The 25,546-nt window shown below is 34.9% G+C and overlaps 1 protein-coding gene across 6 annotated transcripts in view; it reads left to right on the top strand.

Moving 5' to 3' along the window:
• The window catches only part of PTBP2 (polypyrimidine tract binding protein 2), a 51,086-nt gene that overhangs the window by 21,489 nt on the left and 4,051 nt on the right, over window positions 1-25,546 (top strand). For 3 of the 6 annotated variants that reach the window (XM_018081744.2, XM_018081743.2, XM_018081748.2), the window contains 8 exons: window positions 3,689-3,861; window positions 4,258-4,401; window positions 7,957-8,121; window positions 8,198-8,308; window positions 17,166-17,361; window positions 23,132-23,286; window positions 24,736-24,769; window positions 25,213-25,305. In XM_018081744.2, the coding sequence (XP_017937233.1) occupies window positions 3,689-3,861; window positions 4,258-4,401; window positions 7,957-8,121; window positions 8,198-8,308; window positions 17,166-17,361; window positions 23,132-23,286; window positions 24,736-24,769; window positions 25,213-25,305 (1,071 nt within the window). Of the gene's footprint in view, window positions 1-3,670; window positions 3,862-4,257; window positions 4,402-7,956; window positions 8,122-8,197; window positions 8,309-17,165; window positions 17,362-23,131; window positions 23,287-24,735; window positions 24,770-25,212; window positions 25,306-25,546 lie in introns of all 6 variants that reach the window. The other 3 variants (XM_018081747.2, XM_018081746.2, XM_018081749.2) reach the window with 2 other exon arrangements.

Here is a 25,546-nt window from a genome sequence, read left to right as displayed (position 1 = left end):
TTTTTTTTAAACTTTTTTCCCCCAAATGTTGTAGTGTGGTCCTTTTCAGTGCATCTTTATATTTGTTAAAATGTTAGCACAAGATGCTTGATTTGCATCAGGGTATTCAAGTCTGATGAAAGCCAAACTACATGATGAAATAACTACTTGCCAGTAAGCTTCCAGTTTAATAGCAGTTTCTCAGCTGTAGTTATTAGTCAGCTTTTGAGGTTTCTCCTAGCAATATCCCTTGACCTCCCCATAGTTTTCAGCAATTTTGTTTTAACTGCTGTATAGGGAAGGATCTTTTGGGTTGCTTGCTTAGCCATAGACTCCATTTCTACCAAAAGACCATGTTATTCCTCAAGTACCTTGTTCCTCTTGACTTACTTTTTGACCTTTATGGATGCTGATTATGCCAATACAACTGTTAGAGAATGAAATTTTTGTTTCAACAGTAGTTGAGTTCACCTTTCAGCGGCTCTATATAAGTTGAGTTCCCATGTTGGAAACCTGGTTTTCTGTTCCCAAGTGCAGTTTAATGATGTGTCTTCAGCTGAGAATTACCATTTATAATGATAAATCAGAGACTACAATTAAGGAGAAAGGTTTCATACAGTACCAGAAACTCTCAATAACTCTTCTAAAAACTAAATTTAATTTGTTCCACGAATGTTTTGAAAAATCCACTTGTGTATGTGCATGTGTATATAGTATATGACACTTTATTACTGCCATTACTGAAACAGTAAATTAGTGTTAGGCTATACTGAATGATCAAAAGTAGAAAAAGTACATGTTCTCTTTACTTTCAACAACTGATGTGTTAATTTCTTCCGACTTCCAAAATCCACTGTTTAATTTGGCATAAATTTTACTTAAGGATGGTGGGCTTCATTTTTTCCCCACATGTTCAGCTTTCATTGTACAAGATATGCCCCTGTCAAAAAGTAATAACGAGCTTTTGTCATGGTTACTTGCCCAACTGCTGAAAATTTTCTGTGGGCAAGTACGTGGCACAGAGAATGCTTGTTGCCAGTCCCCCCATCCTTTCCCTTCCACACCCCATTTATCTCATTGCCATACATTCCTTAGTACCTAATTCTGTATCTTTTTGTATATACTACTTTAATATATTTATGTACTTTTTCATATAGACGCTTTTGCGTAGGCACTTCTCTACATAGCTTTTTTTTTTACAGTAAGTAAAAAAAGTTTAAAGAATAGTTTAGTAGATGTTTAAGACAGTTTAAAAGATAAAATTGTGTGAGATTTGTATACACGAGTTAAATTAAAGATGTTAACTGCTCTTTAGGAAAAAAATATATTTAGTACAACAAAATATTTATTTTAAACTTTAAACCTACTGCAACAAAAGTTGAATAACTGTGTAAAATGCCAATATTGGATAGCAATGCTAATAGATGGAAAATCAATCTATTTGGATAATACAATAATTATTAAATCATTGTGTTAAATAATTCTTAAAGGAACATTTCATATGCATATATATGAGTCTTTATATACTGGCCAGTGATACTTTTACTAAAAATGCTGGGACTACCTAAAACCTAATTCAAATAAAAGCTTTCATCTAAAAAATAATTCTTGAAATTATTCTTGCTGTGGAAAAGTTAATATGTCAAAGTTGTATGTTTAAAACCACACCAAAGACAAAACAGCTCTCTAATTAGTGATCTGAGCTTTCATGGTGTATATTTTTCTGGTGGTGTAATAAAACCAGAGGTTTCTTAATCAGTTTCAGAAAATGCTTTCATTTAAAAAACTTTATTTTCATTTTCTCATTTCTCATTGTTAATGTTTCATATTTAATTTTTGAAACTTGTAATGAATTGAAATTATGAGAAAGCTTAGGTATGAAGGGCATTGGACATGCAGTTTTAGTATCACTGTAATTCTTTTACTTTTTGCAAGTTTGTTGGCAGTGCATTGTCCAGCCTATCCCACTTCACCTTGTTTCTTCCTTTTTTTTTTTTTTAATAGAAATTTAAATTGATGACTAGGGAGGACTGTTGCATGATGAACCTCAGGTGAAAAATAGAAGTAATTTTCATAAACTTTGACTGCCTGTCCCTTTGAGACAAAGCATTGTATTGTATAATATTGAAGAGTTAAAATCTGGCTACTTGGAAGCTCATTCTCACCATGTTTTCCAAAATGATACAAGTTGGAGCATTATGCAGACTAAGGATAGACTTGAGATCCTACTTCAGTCTGTATTTTTGAAATTTTACTCTCCTATGTTCCATCAAATTTGTCTTTCTGTGCAGCAGACCAAAATAAAATACATACTATTGCATGGATTTGAACCCTTCTAGCACTGTCAGTTGGAGATAACCTATAGCTGAATTTCGACCAGTTTCAAATGTCGCTGGGTTTTTGTTGTTTTTTTCTGCTGTAGTAAGTTGGAAAATGCTTAGTGTTCTGTAGTGCAAGAACTTTTTAGAAAGCTCAGTTGTGGAAATTTTTTTGAGGGGATGGGAAGGGGTAGTGATACAGAGTGGGGGTGTGGAATTAAAGCATGACCTTGCCTCTAAGGCATAATATTTTTAACTAAGAGAGTATCTTGACTTTTATATTTAGATAAATCTAAATATGTTGCATTTTTTATGTCCAAAAGTAGAGAAAAGGAGGTCTTTGCACTTGCTTTGTTCATATCTAAATGTGGCTGATTTTCAGCATTGATTAATTCATTAATATCTGTATATCTTATGACACTGATCTTCTTTACCTCTTGCCTCTCTGATGCTTGCTCCACTAGCATAGTTTTTAACCAAAGCAAATAATTTTTTTCTGGCCTACATTCAAAAGCAAGACTTCTTCCATCCAACTGGTTAGCTAGGTGTTAGATATGTTCAAGAAAAAGGAACTCAAGGTGGAATTTTGCTGGAATTCTATGCAAGAATTCTGGACAGTATTCCAAATAATGTCTGTCTGGTGCTTTGTACACTGGTATTAATACTTCCCTGATTCTGGTAGGAAAATCTTGTCTGTCTCTTCCTCTACCCCCATCTGTGATGGCAGCATCAGGTTCATTGGTTTTTCTTTTTCTGTGAGTAAGCTAGTAGTTCTTAAGGGGCATTTTTCTAGTTTGTCCTTAAATTGTGGATTTCATCAGATTTTGGGATGTCAGTCCTCTGGGTCATCACCTTTCTCCAGTGTGATCCTTCCCAGTGTTAATAATGGCTTACTGTCTTGCTTTGATACTTTTCTACTTTTTCTATCCAGGTCCTTAGTGCAAGTATTCTTAAAAAAACTTCACTTTAGCCTATCTTGTGTCAGCTATTCACCAACATTTTTTGTCTTTCAAAAAAATTCTGGGTAAACCATTAATTGGTTTTTTTTTAGTGTACTTTAGAGTTCTTATGTGAGCCCTTTTGAGTCATGATTAATATTCTTACGTGGTATTATATGAGTTGCTTCAGTTAAAGTGAAGGTTTTGCTGTGGTTTTTGTCTTATTTGGAAAATGAGTTATTACAGAGGGCTACTAAGTTAGTCTCACACAGTCCACCTTTCATGAAACTAATGTTTATCTCTGCAGAATTTGTTCTGACCCCTTGAATTTTATTTAGACCAAATAAAGAGCTGACTTACTTATAACTTCATGTTTATGATTGAAAGCATTTTTTAATAAATAACTAATAATATCAGTAAACTTTTCAAATACAGTCTGAATATGTCTTTCAGCTAATGGTAATGACAACAAGAAATTCAAAGGTGATGATAAAATGGATGGGGCTCCTTCTCGTGTTCTTCATATCAGGAAATTGCCTGGGGAAGTGACAGAAACAGAAGTTATTGCTTTAGGTTTACCCTTTGGTAAAGTAACCAACATCTTGATGCTGAAAGGGAAAAATCAGGTAATTTGTTGCTTTCTATTTTTTAATATGTCTGATTTCAAAATGTATTGTTAAAATGTTGTTGAAATAAGTCATATAACAGTAAGCAGTAAAGAAAAAAAAGAACTTTTGTTCCTTTCAGTTTTTTAATGAACTCACACCACCTTTTAGTAAATTTTGAGGTGAATCAGGAAATGGTTGGCAGCTAACTAAAGCAGAAAGTTATTCTCGTGTCTTCACAGATGAATTTTTGGAGATCAAGTAGCTTAGGAAATAACATTAGTATATAGAGAATAACATTTTCTGAAGACTGATATTTGTTAAAATGTGTTATCAAACCCAGTGTTTTTTTAATATGCTGCTAATATGAAGATTATCTGATTTGTAAATACTGAAAGTTAACTGTTTTCATTACAGGCATTTTTGGAACTTGCTACAGAAGAGGCAGCTATCACTATGGTTAATTACTACTCTGCTGTGACACCTCATCTTCGTAACCAACCTATTTATATCCAGTATTCCAATCATAAAGAACTAAAGACTGATAACACACTTAACCAGGTACATTTACTGTTCAGTAGTATTAGAAAAAAATGCACACCGTAGAGGATGAGGCATGGCATGTGTTCTTGGTTCATGTGACATATGTTTAAATTGTTTGGTTTTGCTGACATTCTAACACTACTGTAGTCTTTACTATGATCGTTCCATTTTGTGACACTTGAAGGGGTTCTACTTTCTCTGTGATCTTTCCATTATGATGAATTTTCTTAATTTTCCCTTGAAGTAAAAATATTCTGAGGGGTGTTTTACCTTTAAATAACTTTAAAGTTATTGTCTTAGTTTAGAGACTGTAGGATAATAAAATTAACGTATTTAATTCTGACACCTGAGATTCCAATGCGGATTTGAATTTCCCCAGTGGTAATGGCTAATGCCAATGCCTACATTCCACTGCTTTTAATGATCACTCCAGTAGCACTGGTAACCTCAGCTCATGTGATCTGCTGTTCCTGGAGAAGAATACCATAATGATTACTCTAGAGACATATGTACTTAATAACAAAAAACAGTTTGCTCTTGCCTCTACAGGACCTACTTCACAATAAATATAGATACATATGTCTGTTTTTAGTAGAACATAAGAATTAGAAAAAGTAACATAGTGACCATTTCGTACAAACTATAGAGGGATAAAAGGCACTCAACTTACCACAAATCAGATAGTTATTTTAAGATTAATTTTTTGTGTTGCCTTTTTGATGATACAAAAAGAGTGTAAGTGCCAAGTTACAGTTTCTGTTAATTGTGTTTTCTCTTAGGACACGTAAATAGTACAGTTACAGCTGTTGCCTTTGAAAACAATTTCAGGGTAATCTGTTGAAAGACCTTTTGTTTCACATCAAGTACAGTGTTGATTTTCCTGTTGATCTTTCTAAACTTTCTTGTTCCTTAGAATCTTTTGATTATCTGCTAAAAATGCTTTTTAAAAATCGAGACTCCCCAACCCAACACTTGTCAGTTAAAAAGAAAAATAAATACTTTCATTTACTTTTGAAAAAGTGGAGTAGAGGATGAATTCTGTCTGCACATACAGTGGATGGACATATTCCCCAAGCAACGTTCTTATGTTGTCCTCTGGTTTCTCTCCTGACACTGGTTTCGTACTTCGCATATTCACCTTTCCAACCTATAGGATGTGCTGACTGTTCAGCAGCTTTTATGCCACCATACATATTAATACCCAGTCTTAACATATATTCCAAGTCTTTGGGAACTTAAAACTAAGTTTAATTTAGAACTAAATGATATAAATAGGTACTTGGCAGTAAGTATTCTAGTATCTCATGAGGCATTCTATAAAGTATAAGATGGTTGGATATTCTTTTTTCTGTAAGAAAAAATAAAGATGGTGCAGGTATTACTTGTGTAATCCGGTGTTCTTTTGGATACTCAAAACTTAAAATTTTTAACCTATATTTGAAGGCTTTCTCATCAACTCAGATTCATTTTGAAGTTATCTTTTTCTGGATGTTCAAGCAGGAAGATGTGAACAAGTTAGAATGTTAGTATGTGTAACTGGAAAGATAGGATAAAAAAACTGGAGGAAGGTGCAAGTATGTTGTTTATAAAGAAGATAGAAAAAAAACCTGTTTAACCAAGGGGTACTTTAGACAGCCAAGCCTTGGCTGGAGAGGTTCCATTGAACTGAGCTTTTTCTGAACTCAGTAATAGTAGCTTTGGAGATTATTTTTACTTATATGCTCAGAATGAGTTGGTTCTGAATAAACAGATTCAAAAGAGACCACTGAAGTTTTCATTTCAGTTTGTAATTCTATGAAAATCCTTTTCCTGTGAGACATCAAAACACCAAGAGGAGCATTTAAACTCAGATATAAAACAAATATCTCTTACTTTATTTTGTGCAGTTTCTAGACTCAGGAGAATTGAGAATAGAATGATTTCTGTAACTGTAGATCTCTTTAATCATCCTCCTGTCATAAATGCATGGGTTTAGTCCTTCTGCATAGACATTGCAACATCAGAAATAAATGTTATACTTTCAGTGGTATATCTGATCTTTGAAAATTAATTTAAGTTTTGCAAAAATAAAAAAAAAAAACTTTGCATGCTACTTGTATGTCTTCAAATCGGCTATTTGTATATAATGTTATTTTTGTTGTTATTTTTAACTTGTTTGACAAAATACTCATCATTTACCACTGCTAAGTCCTCTATTCCTTCATGTATTCACATTGATTCTAGTGGAATGAAATGTAGTGTATAAGCATAGACAGTGCTGACAAGTTAGTCTTATGTTAAATTTGACTTCACAAGTTTTGGTTCCTTGGGTTATACAGTCTAAACTTTTCTGGTCATTTCAAGAGTGTGTTTTATCTCATATGTGCTTCTGTGCTTATAGGAAGAATAGGAAGTAATTATGCAACTCAGCCAAATATCTGGCCAGCTCGAAAGTTGTGTGTTTCATATGCTAGGGAAAAGAAGTGTTGTTATCAAAAGATGTTTTCGCGGAGTTACAGTAATTAATGTTAAATGTAGAGGTAAAGTTTGTTTTCCCAACTGGTGTTCACTAGGTCTTCTTTTTTTCCTTCCCCCCCACTTTCCTTATTCATTGATTCGTTTCAGTATGAGGAGTATCATGTAAGTTGTGAGACATGAAAATGTGTAGTAGCTCTAATACCTTTAAAATATGGTGGTTATTATTTTTACCTGGCATGCTCACTTGTCTCTCTTGTTTTGTATTGTTTTGCTTCATAAGGCTACTGTAATGAAAGTATTAAATGGAACCCTTTTTTCTGCACTTTTTCTTTCTCAGAAAAAGACATCTAATCTTTCTGATACTGTCAGCTTTGGCAGTGGAAGTAGTTACATAGATGTGTGTTCATGTGATATCATCCTGTGGTTACCTTTGAATTTCTAAAATCCTGCTTGTGTTTAAAAACCAAAAAATCCCCACACATGGAGAGGATTTTGTTTTTCTTTTTACAAAAGAGAGTGGATAACAGACACCAGTTTGTTTACCTCTTGGATACTACTTTCTGACATTTGTCAGTCTTGTTATTATTTCATTGTGTTAAAACTGAGAAGTTTGGAAGTTTAGTTTAGCATTTTTCTTTTCTATCAGAGCCCTCTACGTAATTAAAATGGCAGTAAAATGTTAACTGTGATACAGTCTTTTGAAAAATAAGATACTTCTGGTTTTTGTAGGGTTGGGTTTTTTTGTTTGTTGGTTTGTGGGTTTATTTAGTTTTATTTCCTTTAAAGGAAATAAAGAGTCTTGAAACCTACAAAATCCTCACTTCCTTTATCCTTACTAGTAGAACAATAAACTTGCTACTAGAAAGACTGATATTGGTGCCATTTGAAGCCCCTCCTTACTGTGACATAAGGATTAATTGATGTTTTCATTTTTGTTGTCTCTTCTCACAGAGTCAGACTGCATTGCACTTACGTTGTGTTATGTCTGTAGCTCTGAGTTTTAAATAAGTGGAGTATTTTATGTTTCTGGAGTTAACTATATTAATATTACTAGTTAATTTCAAGCTATTGTCTTGAAATATTAATCTCTCTTCTGTCTTTTTTTTTTTTTTAAAGCGGGCCCAAGCTGTTCTTCAAGCAGTGACGGCTGTGCAGGCAACAAATGCTCCCATTAGTGGGACCACTGTTAGTGAGAGTGCAGTGACTCCAGCGCAGAGTCCAGTACTTAGAATAATTATTGACAATATGTACTATCCAGTAACCCTGGATGTTCTTCATCAGGTAAGTCAAATTTCATTTTAACTTAAACTATGATTGAGAGGAACGCATGTGTAAAACTCTGTGATGTTTTTGGCAGATATTCTCTAAATTTGGTGCTGTATTGAAGATAATCACATTCACAAAGAATAACCAGTTTCAAGCTTTGCTGCAGTTTGGTGATCCAGTAAACGCACAGCAAGCAAAACAAGTAAGTATAGTTGTCTTTTAAGTCTGGAGATAGTCCTGTACTCTAAGCATCTGTAAAATGTTAATCTAACAGAATAACATGTCATACACCTCCACCAATTGGGTCAATTTTTTGAGATTAAAAAATAATTGGGAGTTATTATATAATGTTGTTACATTGTGTGAATTCAGTTTTCACACAATAGTTTATTTACAGATACTGTGTCTAAAGTATTTTATACATCTATATGAACAAATATTATAATAAGACTGCACAGAGATGAAATAACATGCAAGACTGCAATTGTGAAAATGTCAACCGGAAGTAAAAATGTGGGATTTAACGGTGATGCATAATTAATTCACTCTAAGCAGCAAATACAGTAAGCCCATTGGGTTGTTGTTAGATACCTTCTAAGCATCAAAACAAAGATGTGCTTTGTGGATTAGTTATAGGTTTGTGAAAGTATTTAGTTATAGTATCCTAAAAAAATAATCTAGACTCCATTATAACCGTAAATACCCAGAAGAGTGAGTGCAGTTTTGCCTGTGACCAGACTGTGAAGAAGCTTTGCAGCAGTGACGGATGAGCAGGATCTTGCTTTTGTTTTATAGGAAATTCTCCTATCCTGTAGGAGAGGTAAGAACAGGTAACTGGTTTTACTCATTATGGCAGGAGAGAACCTATGGATAAATTATGACAAAAATCAACAGCATGTCATCTAGACCAGATGTTCTAATTAATTGAATGGGATATGTTCACATTTGTGGCAATAGGAAAGTCAAACCAAAGGTGAAGGCTAGATTTTTATTATTATGATAACTTTCAAGAGATAAGTGGAATTAATTTATGTTTTCAAACCTTCACATGCAGTCTGGGTTTTAGGAAGGCTGATTAAAATTGATGTGCTGGTTCAGTTTTGCTTGGCAGCACAGAAAGTGCTTATTGCCCATAGATGACAGAATAGCTGAGAATTTCGCAAAAGCGAAAAGCTCACACCTCAGGCTAAGTTAGCAATTAATATCTCTTAATAGAGGAAAGACAAAAATGGACTTAATTTTCTGTTGTAAAGAATAAGGACTATATTGAAATAAAGACTTCATTAAGTGGTGGAGGATGGTAATTTTTGTCCTTATCACCAAATGAAATACTGGGCATTGAGTAAAAAACTGTGAGCTGGTCAGGACAGGGAATCTCAAAAAATGAGACATTTTCAAAAAACAGAGTGTAAGTTTTCATGCTATTGAGGAAAACAAAGAGAAGAAGAGAGAAGAGACAAGATGATTTGCAGCTTGATTATGGTGATCTATTTTAGCATAATCTACTCCTGAAAAGCAGTCTGGAAATACTTGTAGATCTGGAGCACAATTTAAATTAGGGATGTTCTTTTCAGAATTGAAGTAATATCAAATATTAGATTGTGCCTCAGAGTAGAAGGAGATGCAGATATGTCACTGTGCTACGTAAGAATTTGTATGGGTGGGATGCACCTTGCAGGTTTTAAGTAGGTTTAGAATAGTAGTACAGAAGCTAGATGTAGTAGTACAGAACCTACAAATGCTGCAGAAATCAATTCTAGACATTTAGATTCATACTTGAAATATTCAATAAACAGTTGGCTGCTAAATGTGTTTGTTGCAGAAGGTTGTAATTCAATTTTAGTTCATGTTTGGAAAGGTAATTTTCAGTCGTAGATGTTATTGCTGCTTTTAAAGTGCATTTTTGATGCAAAATGTGACATCAAATGATAAGTCTTTTGACTTTGTTTTTTGAGTCTTACATATATTATCAGAAGACTTAAAGGAAACATGACATCTGTGGAATGGACTGTAGTGATTTGAAAATTATCAGTATAATTCTAGGAATATATTATTAAAGAGTGAGGTATGTAAAAGTATGAAAGGAGCCTAAGAATCTCTTGCTGTTGTTGACTTCTGGCAAACTGATACTAACTCGTGGGATACTGTATTGGTCATAATTAAAAAAGAAAAAGCATGTATTTGTTTCTCCAGTTTTGCATGTTTTGATTAGGGTACCTGTTGATTAGTGGTAGCTCACGTGTGAATGACTAAACTTCATTGAATAAGTAACTTCTGCATGTACAGTCATTGTCAGAGTGATCTTAGAGCCTTAGTGACAAATTGAAACGGTCTTACGTTTATAGTTTCATATTTTAACCAATCTGTACATAAATAGACAAAATGATAAGAGTGATACCAACTGCAGTTATTGAAGGAAGCTAAATTTGAAGGAAGGTTTGATTTCCCCACTGCCCTCACCCTAGAGTAAAATAAATACAGTTCTTATGTTTGAGCTACTGTGATAAAATGTGAAGTGCCACCAGAACAAAAATACATAAAGGAAAGAAGCAGTCAGAGGATAGGACTTCAGTTTAAATATGTCTGGAAATACAGTAAAAGTAAAAGCAAGAGGATATGGCAGCTACACCTAAGTTGCATGGAATTCAAAATTAAAAGCATGGTATAAGACTAAAAAAGTTTTCAATTTGTTTTCCATCCATTTTGACTATAGAAGATAATGGGGAAATTTAATTTTCCACTGGCACTCTTCACAGGAAATCAGAATGTGGCCTTAATAGAAATTGAAGACTTATTAAGGAAGTTAAAGAGCAATTTGAAAAACTCAAGTGATGTAAGTACCAAGGAGAGATGCTATGCATTTGAAGGTTCTGAGAAGGTAGTGACACTGACAAGAATGTACAGTACGAAACCTCTAGCCCTGTGGGATGTCTTTTGCTATTTGAATGAGCAACTAGTGAAAAATTGCATTCCTGCTCCACTTGTTTTGTGAGAAACTCATTTCCTGTAAAAGTAGATAGTGCCTACACTGATACGTTTCATCATCACCCTCAGATTGGATCATTATAGGTTCGTTATACTGGCAAGTGAGGGTGAAGACTGCAAGCTTCAGGTGTAATGCAGCTGTAATGCAGCAGTTTAGCCAGGGGTGGAGAAGGAACTCATAATGGCAACAGTAGAGCACACTGAACTGCTGTTTCTCCTAATGAAGAAGGTTTTGTCCTGGAGATGTCTGTATGTGTAAGGAGATATTGTAGCATTAAAAATAGCTCATTTTCATTGTAAATGGTGAGTAGTCTCAGGATAAGCAGCAAACTTAAATATTTGAATATCAGTAGTTTGATATACCGTGGAAAGATTAGAGTGCTGGTGTTTGTCTGAAAAGCTGGCTAATTCAGAGTGATGCTTTTGTGTAAGTGTACTGAAAGTATTCTTACCAAATCATGGATATTAACAGTTATTAGTGCCTCGTCTGTAGATGATTAACTGAGACTCATACATAGTGCATGATAGTCATCTTAACACAGGTTAAAAATATCACTAGTCTAATTGAGAGTTTCTGTTATAGTTAGCCAGTTGAACCTTACTTGGCCCATAGGTGATTGAGTACCTCTGCAGAGATTCCAGTGAGGTTTGACTGTACATTCAAGATGTCATCTTTCCAGTTGTTTTGACTTACAGCTTCAGAGTAGCTCTGCACTGATATGCAAAAGATCTCTGCTAGGCTACATTGCCCTAAAATCTATGCAGAATGGAAGAATGGACACCTCTAGATCAGGTACTTAACTTCAGGGCTATTATCCACTATTATTGTATTAAACTTTTTTGGACATCTTTAATCCTGAGGAGCACAATTTGTGCTCAAAAATGATAAGTAGCATTCAGGTAAACAGAAGAGTGCTGGAGTGCTGTATCAGAAAGCCCAGGAAGTGCAGCAACAGGTCCTTCAGTCAAAGAACTGCACATAATTTTTGAGAATGGAATGATTTTACATAGACTTTTTAGCCACAGAAACTTCTTGTATTCAAGACACTTGTTTCAAAAGAAATTAATTTCATTCAGATATGTATCTGTAGGATGCACTTGGGACCCATTTCTCCCAAGAAATATTTACCACATGACCTTCAGTTACTTGGAGATACTTATTTGAGCTGGAGTATATTTTGTAAGTATTGCTTCCTATTTTTTTTATGCCTTAAGCTGTTATGTCCTTCTAAAGAGCTTGTCTTTCGTTTTTTCTGCTTTGGGAAGAGAGAGAGTAGGGACTAAATTTTCCCTTTATTTCATGATTATGGAGAGAAGGCAGTAGTTTTGTTGTGTTGCTCTTCTCTGCCATGTTTTTTTTTTTTCCCCACTCTAATTAGATTTTTCTTTATTGGACCTTGGTAATTGCTTTCCAGCTACCCTCATCCTGAAAGAGATATATTTTCTGGTCTTGAATGATACCTGCAGTGCTTGACAGAGTGAGGGGCAGATACAATATTTGTTGTGGCTTGAAGTCTTGTTTCCAAAAATACCTTCTTAGTCTCTGGGCTCAGTTTCTGAACTGGGAAATAAGAATATTAAAATGTCAAATCATTTTCTGTTTTCCAGACTTATGTTCTTGTCAGTCTTATAGGTACCATGTGTGAATTAGCTAAAGAGTATATCTTCCTGATTTTTAGAGGGCTACTTTGACCATCTCCTGTGGGGGAATTTCATTCCACAGATTGATGGTCTATAAGGCCTTAGGAGAAGCTCATCAAAGCATAGTTCCTATCAATATAGCACTTTTCAAGGGACCCTTCTTTCACAAGGATTTTCTGGCATCTTGAACCCTGAACATGTGAAGAGCAGCAATGAATTCCATTGATTGCATCAGAAACCCCTTCATTTAGGTGAGGAAGGCCTGAGGAAAGTAATGATTCTAGGAACGTTCTTCAACTTTGAAGCCTACTGATAAATCTGAGTCTTACCTGCATAAAACTGCATCACTCATTCAGGGTGTTACAACACTTGGTAATTTTGTAGAGTGCTTTTGCCCTCTGAGATCACCTTTGCTGCCATTGCCACTTCTTTCAACATCCACAGTCATGTTGTGAAATGAGAGATCCTAATGTCATGTGCCCAGGTTGGCTAGATAGAATTCATTACTGTCCTTTTGCAGAAAAGCTCTGTTGTGGTTGACTGTGTCATCAGCATCAGAAAATTCTGTAATATTAGTTATTGAACTCCTTTAACTTTTTTTCCCATTGGAACAGTCTCTTGTCTCACCTCTTAGTCTGCAGTTCTTTTCTCAGCAGTTTTCATCTCTTCATCCTTCTGATTGCTATGAGCAAAAAGAGAGGATGATTTGACATTATTTTCAAGAAATTGGGAGAGTATTGTGTTTTGTGGTGCAGACCTCCATTTAATTGACATTTCCTGTACAATCTTTTTTACTGTCTGTGACAGACAGTCATAGCACTCTATTGTGGATCCTTAAGACTTCCACAGGCTATTTCTGCTATTTTCTGTATTAGGCCTTGTTTGCCTATCCTTGCCTTCAGTAAAAAGTGCTACCTTGAGACCTGAGCAGATTATAGATTCTCTGTGAGTATAACCCCAGTTGTTGAGACCCTTTCTGAATATTTTGAATGTTTCTATTATAGTAGTTGTCTAGGAATACTAGGAATATTCCACTATTTTGGAACTCTCACTAGTACTGGATAATGTGAGTTTCATTATTTCTGATTGGCTCATTTTTTTCATTTCTATGGCTGATGTAGAGCCATGGGGCATATTTGGTTATTAGGAGTTGTCTTTGGTGTGGGGTTTTTATTGGTTTTTTGGGAGTTAGTTTTTTTGGAGGGGGGTTGGGTTTTGTTGGGTTGGGTTTTTGTATTGGTGTTTTTTTTCCCCTTCCCCAAAATACAGTCTAAGTGGCCATAGAGAAACTTGTATGGATGACTGTGTTTGCACTATGGAGTTGAGGTATTTGTGTCCGTTCAGGCCTATACCTTTCTCTTTGGATTATGTGTCAGTCTGATTGAGAAAGGGATTTTTGTTTGTTCTTAAATTGCTGTTTTCTATTTGTTTTCTGCATGTGCTTACTAGCCTTCTAGTTTGTGTGCTCCTAAGTACTACAGCTCCTAAATGAATCTGTCCATTGTCTACTGACAAGCTGTTGGCAATTCTTGATTGATTCTTGATGAGCAACTCATCAGAATCATTTTCCCCTTTGTGAAAGTCCAAGAGGAGGGTACTTTTTAATAAAAAATTTCTAGGCAGGGGCCTAGAAATTATTTGGGTATCATTACACTCCTAGTATTGTATGATTACGGAAGTTTTGATACTTCCGTTGTTCAGGCTTTGGTTTTGGGTTTGCTGGCACAGGCAAGATAAAGAATGACACTCAGATTTGTAGAAGGGTCCCATGATACTTGATCTCCTTGATTTGGCATGTGTGTGGTGTGGCATGGTGTCCCATGTGGATGTATGCATAAATACTGAAAGAAAGAATTTTCTTAGCATAAATAGAGATCTTTGAGATAATGTCTGTATGTACATTCACTAACAGTATGGCTGGCCTTCTCATGTTTTTCAGGATGTCTGCCTGAGAGGAACAGGGTTTGAGGGTTTGTTGCACATTGTTTTATTGTTATACAAGAAGGAGCTCAGGTTATACATTCACAGTTGCGAATTTACATGTGAACAGTTAATCTTGAAAAAAATGCTGGATGGTAACAATGTTGTTAGAGGTTTGTGATGCTGTTGGTAGAGGTGGGTGGGGTGAGGTTTTTTTGGTTTTGATCTGGTGCTTGGAACCTTTCCTGGAGTGTGAGTACAGTGCTCATTAAGAGTGCATCTCCTTCCTTTCTGGTTCAGGATGTTCTTTCAGGCTATATGTGTCTCAACTACAAGGCATTTCTCTTCTGCAGTACCTTTTGTATGTACTTAGGTCTCTTTGTATTTATCAGAAAGAGGAGTTTGTGCTGTTTCAGTGGAAGTTTTAGCTACTTATGGAGCTCCTTTTAAACACTGACTACTCTGGAAACTACTAACACAGGGATATCTTGGTTTGCTACTTTTTAAGTCTAAAATATTTTCATCAATTTAATAGTCTTCTGCCAACTATAAGTCAGCAGACTCCACTCAGAGGTATAGTATGAATCTTGATTGTGTTTTAAAGACTTGCAGCTTTCTGTCACGGTCCTGTTATTTGGACAAAGCTAAAGGATACTCCCTGTCGGTCTCATATGTACCTGTTTTCTTCATTATGTGAAATGGGTATTTCCTCGATGGCAATGGCATTGTCTCTGACAGTATATAAACTCTGGCTGTGTAAACTGAACTAATCCATATCTTAGTGGATTTTAGAAGATAAGGAGGCTTCTAATAGTGATGACTGATTCTCAGTATATACTTTTTTAGGTGTAAGTGTTAAGGTGAGATTCTTTTCCGAAATACCAGCATTTGGAGGCTTGGATTCTGTATAAAGGAGCTAGCAAATTCTCTGTGCTGTAATGGTGGTACCCACCACCACCCGAACAATGCAGCTTGTATTCTGTAAAAAGGACAATAGATTTTCCTTTTCCAATACTGTATAAAGCATTTTTTAAGCTGAGTTTCAAGCAATTAAATTTCAATTAAAGGAGTTTCTCTTTAATTGCTAAGTATTTCTTGAAATGAAGTGTACATTGTCCAGTTTCTATACTTTTTTCTGTATGATTTTATTTTCCCATAAGTTGGAAGTTCTTATTATGTGGACTTACGTATTTTTTCCATTGACTGCTAATGGAGGTAATTCTTTTAAGTGATTTCATGAGCCCTGGAGATGTCAGCTGTGATAATACATTTTGTAGGGACAACCTTACTGGCCCAGACGTAGCAGAGGGTTGTCTTCAAGATGTTCAGTTTCCAGATGTATCACTGTATGAAAACAGCTATGTTGCTTCAGGCACAGCAGGCACACTAGGTTTGTGCAGTGCTTAGCTCAAAATAGTAAGTCTTACCATAACTTGAACATATTGGAAACTACATTGCAGGTGTAACCAAGCTTGGGTCCAGAAGGGATATATTTCAGTCCATCATTAATGTAGAGAAATAAAAGATCTGATTTTTGTATTTGAAAATGTGGTTTATTTGTTTTTTTCACCATGTGTATATATATAAGGTTGTCTTATAGCTAACATAATGTCTTGATTGAATGCTAGTTCTTAAGGTGAGTTGTATCTTCACATTCTAGCATTTTTTAAGAATTAAACTGACTTTGTTACAAAAGTTTCCATTTTTTTAAATCTCCCAATATTTAATGTTAGTGCTTCAACTGAAAGGAAGGTATGCCCAAAATGTAAATGGACTAAAATCCAAGTATATCAATTTGCATGATATATAGTGAAGATGGAGAAAACATTTGTATTGGCTTTTTTAGAGACTGTTTTCATAGAGTTCTAAGTGGTGGTGTGTTCAGAGTTCATGTGAATTTCACTGTTCATAGGCATTTCAGAAGTACTCATCAATTGTGAAAATGGGATTTTTTTAAAAAAGTGTTAGTAACATTAGGTTAGCAGTTAAAGTTGCTTGTCATTCCATTTTGGCACTAATTACCTTTAGTAGGAGAAGGAAAGCATGCAAGAACAGTGTATATATTCTGTTTTAACAGATAGCTGTCTAACATGGTAGACAAGTCAAGATTTTATTTTTTTTTCCTCAGGTCAACTTTCCATATTATTGAGTACTTATGAGATTCTTAATTTTTTTTTTTTTTTTTTTTTTTTTATCCCCCTCCCCTTTGGAAATCTATTTGGCCTTTTGTCTGAATTTAAGCTGCACTGGTTAATTAGCCGTATTCAACAAACAAAATTTAAGTTCCACAGCATTAAAATGTTTGTTTTTGTGGTGCATAATCAGTTTCTAGGTAAAAGAGGTAAACATCGACCTTCCTGGAATCATTTTGAGAGGTTAATGTGTTTTAATCGGTCTTAAACTAGACAGCAAGATGGATAAACATCTATACACTCACCCTGTTTAAAAAAAAAAATGTTGTGCAACCAACCTGTATTGTGTGTCTTTTAAATAAATTGTGATCCTTTTTACAGGCCTTAGATGGTCAAAATATTTATAATGCTTGCTGTACCCTACGGATTGATTTTTCCAAATTGGTGAATTTGAATGTCAAGTACAACAACGACAAAAGCAGGGACTACACTCGTCCTGACCTTCCATCTGGTGATGGACAGCCAACACTGGACCCAGCTATTGCTGCAGCATTTGCAAAGGAGACCTCTCTTCTAGGTACGATGCTGACATTTATTGTTCTTCTGTATTGCAAAGCCACTTGATGAAAATGTTTATTAATCCTTCTAACAACTAAAGATCTTAAATTGCAATAGTATCCAAAGGCCCACTCAGGGTTCAGTCTATATTGCAGTCTGAATTATAGTAAGAAATTATATTGTCTTAGAAGTTCTGCAAAAATGAATGGGAGAATGCATTACAAAATGAGAAATGCAAAAAGTATTAGGAAAAGTCAAAGTAGTACAACTTTAGTCCCAAATCTGTCTGTCCTTCTTTCGTATGTTCCTGTCAGTTGCTACTGGCCACCTTGCTCACTCTCCCACCAACTTTGTTAGAGAGACTTAACATGATTTGTGTGATTCCTTCATGCAAATGTTTGTAATATCAGATTATGAAAATAAGATTTTGTTGGTTACCTTCAATAAGGAAAGATTATGCTCTTTGGTTAAAAAACCCAAACACTATGGTGCTAAATCTGTGGATTTTGTGAATAAAAGGAAAAAATCTGTAGTTGCACTTCTAGTGCTATGGTACTTGAGTTCTAATATTCTGTAAGCCTTTGAGTTCATCATAACTTGGTGAAATGATCTGGGAAAAATACAGATGTATCTTATCTTCTGACTATTACCAAAATAATCAATGCATACTCCTACTTCTGTTAAATTGCTGTTTTTTGGTGAGAACACGTTTCACTTTTTTAAAATGTAATAGTACTCAGATAAAGAATCATTACTTCCATAAAAGCTGATTGAGTATGTTGTGATCATTGTTCTTCCCACTTAGTCTTTTTCTTTTTTTTTCTTTTGTAATTTCCCATTTTTATTCTGAAGAAAACATCAGAATAACATAGATTTCATAGTTTTTTGTATAGGCTGGGCCAAATTCAAGTAAGTCTGAGTTAATGTAGAAAAGAGGGGCCTCTGTTCTCGGTATGTTGCAAAAGGTAGAAGACGCTTAGTGAATGATGTAAGCCCAGGAAGAGGATGAATATTATAGTTAGGGCTACTGAATGCTGTGCTGTATTTTCCCCTTTTCTGAAATCAGATTTACCTGAAGGATACTTTTCATATCTAGTTGTAAAGTACCTACAAACCCACTTCCCACAAATTTCAAAGTGCTCGAGTTCACATCTCCAGTATGACTAGCAAAATGTATCACTTGCAGCTACAGCAAAAGTTCTGGAAAGTAAAAAAATATCTTAGGAATCCAAAGTCTCAGAAAAACATGTAGCTAAAGTTTATTTTCTTTTTTTTCTCTTTTAACTTCCCATAGTTTAAATATTAAAATCTCTCATTTCATGGTTCAGTAGGGAAAGCAGATGAGTGTTTGTGAGGAAGTTTGACACTATAGAGATGAGTGCTGTAGAAAAACCCTTGAGGCAGTTAGTAATTCTTTTGTCAGCGCATAATGACTAGAACGTAGGCATGGGGCTGCAGTATGAGTAGTAAGAGGACAAAAGCAAAATAAAGATGCTTATTAAATGAGACCTGTAATACTAGGTGTTGTAAGGCACTGATTTAGGAGAGGAGAGAGTAAAGATTCGTGAGTTATAAAACAGTGCCAAATGCAGCACTACTTATGTAACTCTTAATTCTGACATTTTCCTGAATCCCGAGAAGTTGCTTTCTAGCCTCAGACTTACTTACATGTTTCTTTGTATATAATACTTACAGTATGCATCAAATTAACAGGTTTAATTTACTTGGCATAGTGAAATCACACTCAGAGGATGCTCGGATCATTGCATTACTCTAGATATGTTTAGCTGGGCTTATTGTACTTTCTCCAGTTATCCAAGTGACTTTAGCAGATTTTATTTTTTAGTGGTTTAGGCCTGAAAGTCACCTAGATGCTTTTGTGATTGTCTGCAAAACTACACAAGTTCTCTAACCTTTTGATTTTAATCACTCATTCTTTTGTGTATATTAAAGGTAGTTTCTAGTAAAATTATGAATATGACAGTCATAATAACTAATTAAATATTTTATTTCTTACTCTCTGGATGCACCTCTTTAAATGTACTGTTTTTCCAAGCAGCAGGAAAATAAAAGGTACATGACATGAGTAACTTTCATTGCAGCTGTGAACCGTTTTCAGATCATCAGTGAAGTCAGTCATGTTTATTTTGATGGGTAGTGGAGATTATATATCATGGTTGACTTTTTCTTCTATAAAAGCATTCATTGTTTTGAAAGAGACTTAAGGGAGCTGGGTACATTTTCTAACTGCTCCTTGCCAGTTGACTGAGCTTGGTGTATTAACTCTTCATCCTCTGTCAAATGGGGATAGCTATTAGAGGAATTTTTTTAGATGGCATTTTTTGCTGGTTTTACAGAATTTGAGCTCTGCAGCTGAAAAACTTCACAAAAAGACTCCACAATACTGTTGGTGCCTTAGTAATTTAGGATAGTTGTTAGAATGGGAATGGCCCAGTTTGAATATGGAAGAACAGGGTTCTCATTCTGGGCTGCTCACTGTGTAAAAAGGCACAAAATGTAAGTGATGTAAATAAGAGGACAAAGGATAGAAAAACTCAAAACCTGAAAATATATGCTTGTGCGTAGAAATTATAGCTGTGTTTTTGTTCAGATCTCAAAAGGAGAAGGGTGGGAAGACTTTAAAGAGTCATAAAAGATGGAGGTTGGTGAACTATGGTATGTGAAATGTGGCAGAAAGATAGCAGCGACCTTCCTCCTCATCTTTTTTTATCTTAATGTTGAATTTCTTTCTATAATGCTGATAAAGATGTCTTCAGTGTATACTCAGTGTCTGCCATGCCCTATTCATATGTGATTCCCGGAGGGCGTGTTCCCCCATGAGAGAGCCAAGCTCTGTTTTGAGTTTAATGTGATGCTCTTCAGGTTCTTCTGCATGCTCAAAATGAATACCATGAGTTGAACCTGTGGCATTCTTGTAAAAATGCTTGCTGTAGCTGTTCTATGTATATAATGAGATCACTAACAGTAAATGTGGTAAGGACTCACTTCTGCCTTTTGCTTGTAATAAGCTAATATATGCTGGAGACTTGTACAAAACTTGGGTGCCTTTTTGTTTTTGGCTTTTTAACAGTATACTGTAATTCACGTGTCAAAAGTGAGATTTAGGTTTAACATAATTTTGTGAGTTGAGTTTTAGTGACAGGATGTGAATCTTGTTACTCTTGATGTTTAAATCTGCATTAATACTAAACCATTACATATCTCAATTTCCTTCTGGATAGAATTAACTCTCCTCTTCAGTAAAGGTAACTTTAGGATGTAGTGTAGTAACACTTGCAGCTTCGTAAGCTGTTATGCAGAGATTTTAAAAGAACCTTTTATCTTCCTCAAAACCACTCAGGCTAAGTATGAGAATCTGTTACAAAAAGATGGTAGTTACTTGACATAGAGCCACAAAAAGGGTTCATAACAGGACCAGGGACTAAATCCAGTTCTCAGTCACAGTTGTGCTTACCTGCATTGATATGACTACCACTTCCTGTGGTTTTCACATAAGTTCATACTATATCTTTAGTTTAGTTTTAATTTGCCTACTATTAAAATGCCATTACTAATTTGCATTTCAGAAGTAATGCAAAAGGGTAAACTGAGGGGAGATAAATAATGTGACATGTATTTCAACTTCGTTGAGGAAAAAGGTGTATAATATTTGTATGTTTTCATTAATATATTGAAAAAAACAAAAACCTGTAATCTATAGTTGTTGGAAGCTAAAATAAAGCTAGGGACAAAGATGTCTAATACTGGTTGATCATGTTGACAAAGTAGCTAACATTTCTAAGTAGTTTCAGATAAGTCCTCAAATCTTAAACAGTGTGTTACATTGTGACTAATAATCATAATAGAAGCTGTTCTTATTTATTAAAATTTTTTGACTTGCTTAAATCAGAATGGCAAATCAGAGTGCAGTGGAGTCTACAGAACTAGAATTGTTTGCTGTGGCTTTGTAATTTGTCTGACCTTTCTGAGAGATGAGATCTATGTGTGCTATGTAATCAGTTAGAAACATATCAATCAAATAGATGATCCTAACCCACACGCATCATTACTCATTCATCTACTACATCCTTGGCTGTGATGAAATAAGGTGTCAGAAATCTTTGAGACTGTAAATTGGACATCTTTTCAATGAGTCTTAATTATCTTTTGAAAGAAGGAGAGAATTACTAGTGGACAAAATGAGCTGGTTGCAAGTGAATTATCAAAAGCGATGTTTTTTTCGTTTTCTGGTTTTGTACCTCACATATGAAAATCTATCTATACTCTCCCTCCTCATTCCCTCCAAAAAAGTTACAGATGTTACATAAAAAAACCTTCGGATAAACAACAGCTGTATTATACTGAACCATGAAAAAGAAAATATTTTATGTAAGAACTACTTATCACAAATACTGATAAGAAACAATACTTTACCCCCAGTTTATATATGTTTAATATTACAGCTGGAAATATGTTGTTGTGCTTAGGGTTCATCTTTATCCCTTGCTGTCATCTCTGGCTTTCCTTGTTAACACTTTCAGCTAGTGCCCCTTTTAAGATTCTTACTAATCATTTTGAAGGATAATAATTCAAAATATTTTTGTAGGAATAGTGTTAAATTAATCTTTGGTTTTAACTGAAAATTAAGAATTTGAATTCCATGAAGAATTTTGCCTTTTAAAGTATGAATTACTCAACCAGGCTGTGCCCAGCTAGGGAAAGAACCGTTAAAACTTCACTAGTCGTCTCTAGATTCCTTTATTTCTAAAAATATTGGACTGGCTTAAAGCTTCCTAAGGCTAGGGAGAGGTGCCTAGACGTACTAGAAGATTTGATATGCTCTAGTAGGACATAGTAGCTTGACATTTTCTAAAACTTACGTGACTGCTATTGACCTAGTATAAAATCAGTTGTTTTCCTTCAGGTGGACATGTCGTGCCTTACTGTCCTGGAAATATATTTTGCTAAATTAGTGCCCCTTTACTGGACTGTATATGATGTGCAAATACAGTGTTGATCAAATATGATAAAGCTGTTCCTATATAACTATGTATAGTGCATATTTATCACAAGAACCTTTCATGAATCCTGGGAGTGACACACTTGTCTGGTACTCCAGGGACTTGACCAGACAAAACAAACATGTGTCTACAGGGTCCGAGTTTCCTTGAAAGAATAAAAAATGAAAGCACAACTGAAGGTTTAGCTAATAGTTATGTGCTTCTTCAGAGAATTGGATCACAAAAGCCATGGAGCATCTTGAATCTTGAATTTAGAAGGTTTCCTCCTCACCTTTATGCTGAGGCTGTGAGAGATACATACACCTTTTTATGTGGCCACCTGCGGTGTTGCATATTTAGTCAAGCATCAAATGGAAGTGAGGAATGTCTCTCAAAGGGTGATGGAAAAGAAAGATGTCATGATGCAGAGAACACAATTAGTGTTTATTCTCACTGATTTAATCAACGTTTACTTTAGACCACTTTGATAAACTAGATTCTTGAAGCATTTTGGAGTGCAATGGAAACTGTTTTGGTGCACAATAATGTTGATTTGAAAAGAAAGTATTTTTACACCTCATAACTTTGTGGACTTGATCTGAATTAAAGAAACACCACATTTCTCTTTCTTATGTTAATTTAGCAACCCATTTTACAACCATTTGAATTACTTTAAGAGTGGAATCGTCTGCTGTGTAGAGTGTTGTATGCAACACTTGTGTTGATATAGGAACTTCTTTTTAAACGACTTGTGTGTGTTTCGTAAAATACGCTTTATTTTAAAATTAGGGCTTCCTGTTGCAGCTGTTCCAGGGGCTCTGAGTCCTTTGGCTATTCCAAATGCTGCTGCTGCAGCTGCAGCTGCTGCTGCTGGTCGTGTAGGAATGCCTGGAGTTGCAGCTGGTGGCAATACAGTCCTCCTGGTTAGCAATTTAAATGAAGAGGTCAGTAAAACAATTTTACTTTTCTTTTCCACTCTTTAGTCACACTTCATTTGTCAGTATTTTATAATTTCTTTGCATTCGTCCTCTTACATTTGGATTTTAAGCTCAAAGTATTTTTTGTTCTTTTTTTTTTAATAATCCCCAAAGTTACTTTTAAAGCCATTATTGTTAAATACATTTGTTTTCCTTGGTAGCTAACAACTTAAAATATCCTTTCATAGTCAGCTACCTATTTTTTCCTAAGAAAAATGTGGTAACTCCACTGCATGTTTGACATTTGAATCAAAAGCTTTATTTTTACAAAATAGCAAGTGTGATTTCTTTTGCAATTATAATCATGTAAACTAGAATTTCTGTTTTGTTTCTAATTGTTTGCTGTTTCATTTCATGCTTTTATCTCACATTTTGAGGTCTTAATTTATGTAAACTACTCTAACACATTTTTCTTTGAAGGTTCTCCCAAAGATCTTGACGAGGCACTCTTCCAGTCTCTCTTAGTAATTTTTTTTCTTTGCAGTTACTCATTTGTCTTTAAAAAAGAAATGTGGTAGCAAAGCATTTTCACCTTAACTATATCTTTCTTGCTAACTCTGAAATCTAAAGGGATTAATTTAGTTTTGCATTTTTACTGTCCTTTACATTTATTTTGATGGCTGTGAAAGCTGGTATGAAATGTGGGAAGTTTGTATCAGTCTAGCTGTTCCATTTTTAACTGGCCTCTGTCACTGTAAATCATGAAGCTTTATTTATCATCTGATACTATTTTGTCATCCACAGTCTTGCATGTTAAAATGTTTTAGATCAGAGTGCCATTTTGAAAGATTTTTTGCCTGCATTTCATAACCAGCCATGCTTATGCAGTTAAAGTTTAAATTTTAAAATTTCTATTGCATGCTTTTTTTAATTTATTTTCATGTTGAGATGAAATGCTGTAGTTTACTCTTAATATGAATGTACTTTACCCATATTTGTCTTGGGTGACTACATTTTACTCAGTTTTTCTTGTACAGTACATAAACCAACCATTTTCTGACCAAATTCCTGCATTTCCTATGTACTGACCTATATTTTATTTTTTTTTGTTCCCCACTTCCTTATTTTTTTTTCTTCTGCATTGCTGTATTCCCTCCCCCATTTCATCCTTTTCCCTTTGTGTTCAACTTCCCGTTCCTTGTCTTTACCCAAATCCCCGTGCCCTTCCCTGTCTTGCCCTTCTCCTCGTCTTTGTCTGTGTTCCCTGTCTTCATTCCCTATGTTCATGCTTCTGTGCTTGAACAAAATGTTCCTCGGACCAACTTGCCCCAATTAACCGCCTTGAAACCATGATCCATGACCACCTCACCATTCTGCGGGAACCACCCTTCGTTATGGATGATCTGTTCATCTCCGCTCTTCCTCGACTCTTCTCTCTTCTTGTCTTACGCTGCTTGCTCTTCTCTCCTTCTAAAGATGGTTACGCCCCAAAGTCTGTTTACCCTCTTCGGTATGTTATTGTTAGCACTATACTTTTATTATTGATTTGATTTTGATTTTTATGGTTTTTGTTTGGTTGGTTTTTTGTTTCACCTTAATTCTTATTTGTAGCTAGCACTTTGGCTTAAAGTTGAATAGTAAATCTTTTGCTATTTTTCTTTTGCTGTTTAAAACTCTCCATAGACACAGTTTTTCTTTTAATGCATGCTAATATATTTTGCATGATCTTTAATTTAATATCATTCACATAGCTTTGAGGGTTTTTCAGAAATTATTCTTTTCAAAATTCACTATTCGAAATCTTTATCTCCTTTATTCATTTGTGAGTGTGTTGAGTTTGAGTGAGTGATCTTGTTGCTGTCTGAATGTTCCATTGATATGTCAAAATATATTACTTAGGTGACTGGCTTTAAAATGAACTTTTTCTTTTGGGTTACTTTTGACTTTGAAAAGGTGTTTATGGTGATGTGCAGCGCGTGAAGATTTTATACAATAAGAAAGATAGTGCTCTTATACAGATGGCTGATGGAAACCAGTCACAGCTGGGTAAGATTAGTTTTCTGTTTATTTTCTCTTTAGTCTAAGTATTTGGAAACTAGGCTGTTTAAGATCAGGTGAACTAAGTGTGTTTATATTCGTCAGTTTGTCTTTTATCCTGGTTACCCACCAGATCCAAAATCTTATTGCATGCACTTGTGTTCCAGAAGGTCTGCACGATATCCTAAATGAATTCAACAGCTGAATCACATTATTATCTTTAAATAAAATTGAATATTCTTGAAGCGTC

The sequence above is a fragment of the Manacus vitellinus genome, unplaced genomic scaffold (genome assembly GCF_001715985.3).
Source record: "Manacus vitellinus isolate BGI_N305 unplaced genomic scaffold, ASM171598v3 scaffold_56_pilon, whole genome shotgun sequence".
NCBI classification, from domain to species: Eukaryota; Metazoa; Chordata; class Aves; order Passeriformes; family Pipridae; genus Manacus; species Manacus vitellinus.
The sequence above is the reverse complement of the archived record's forward strand: the minus strand, read 5'-3'. Positions and strand labels throughout refer to the sequence as shown.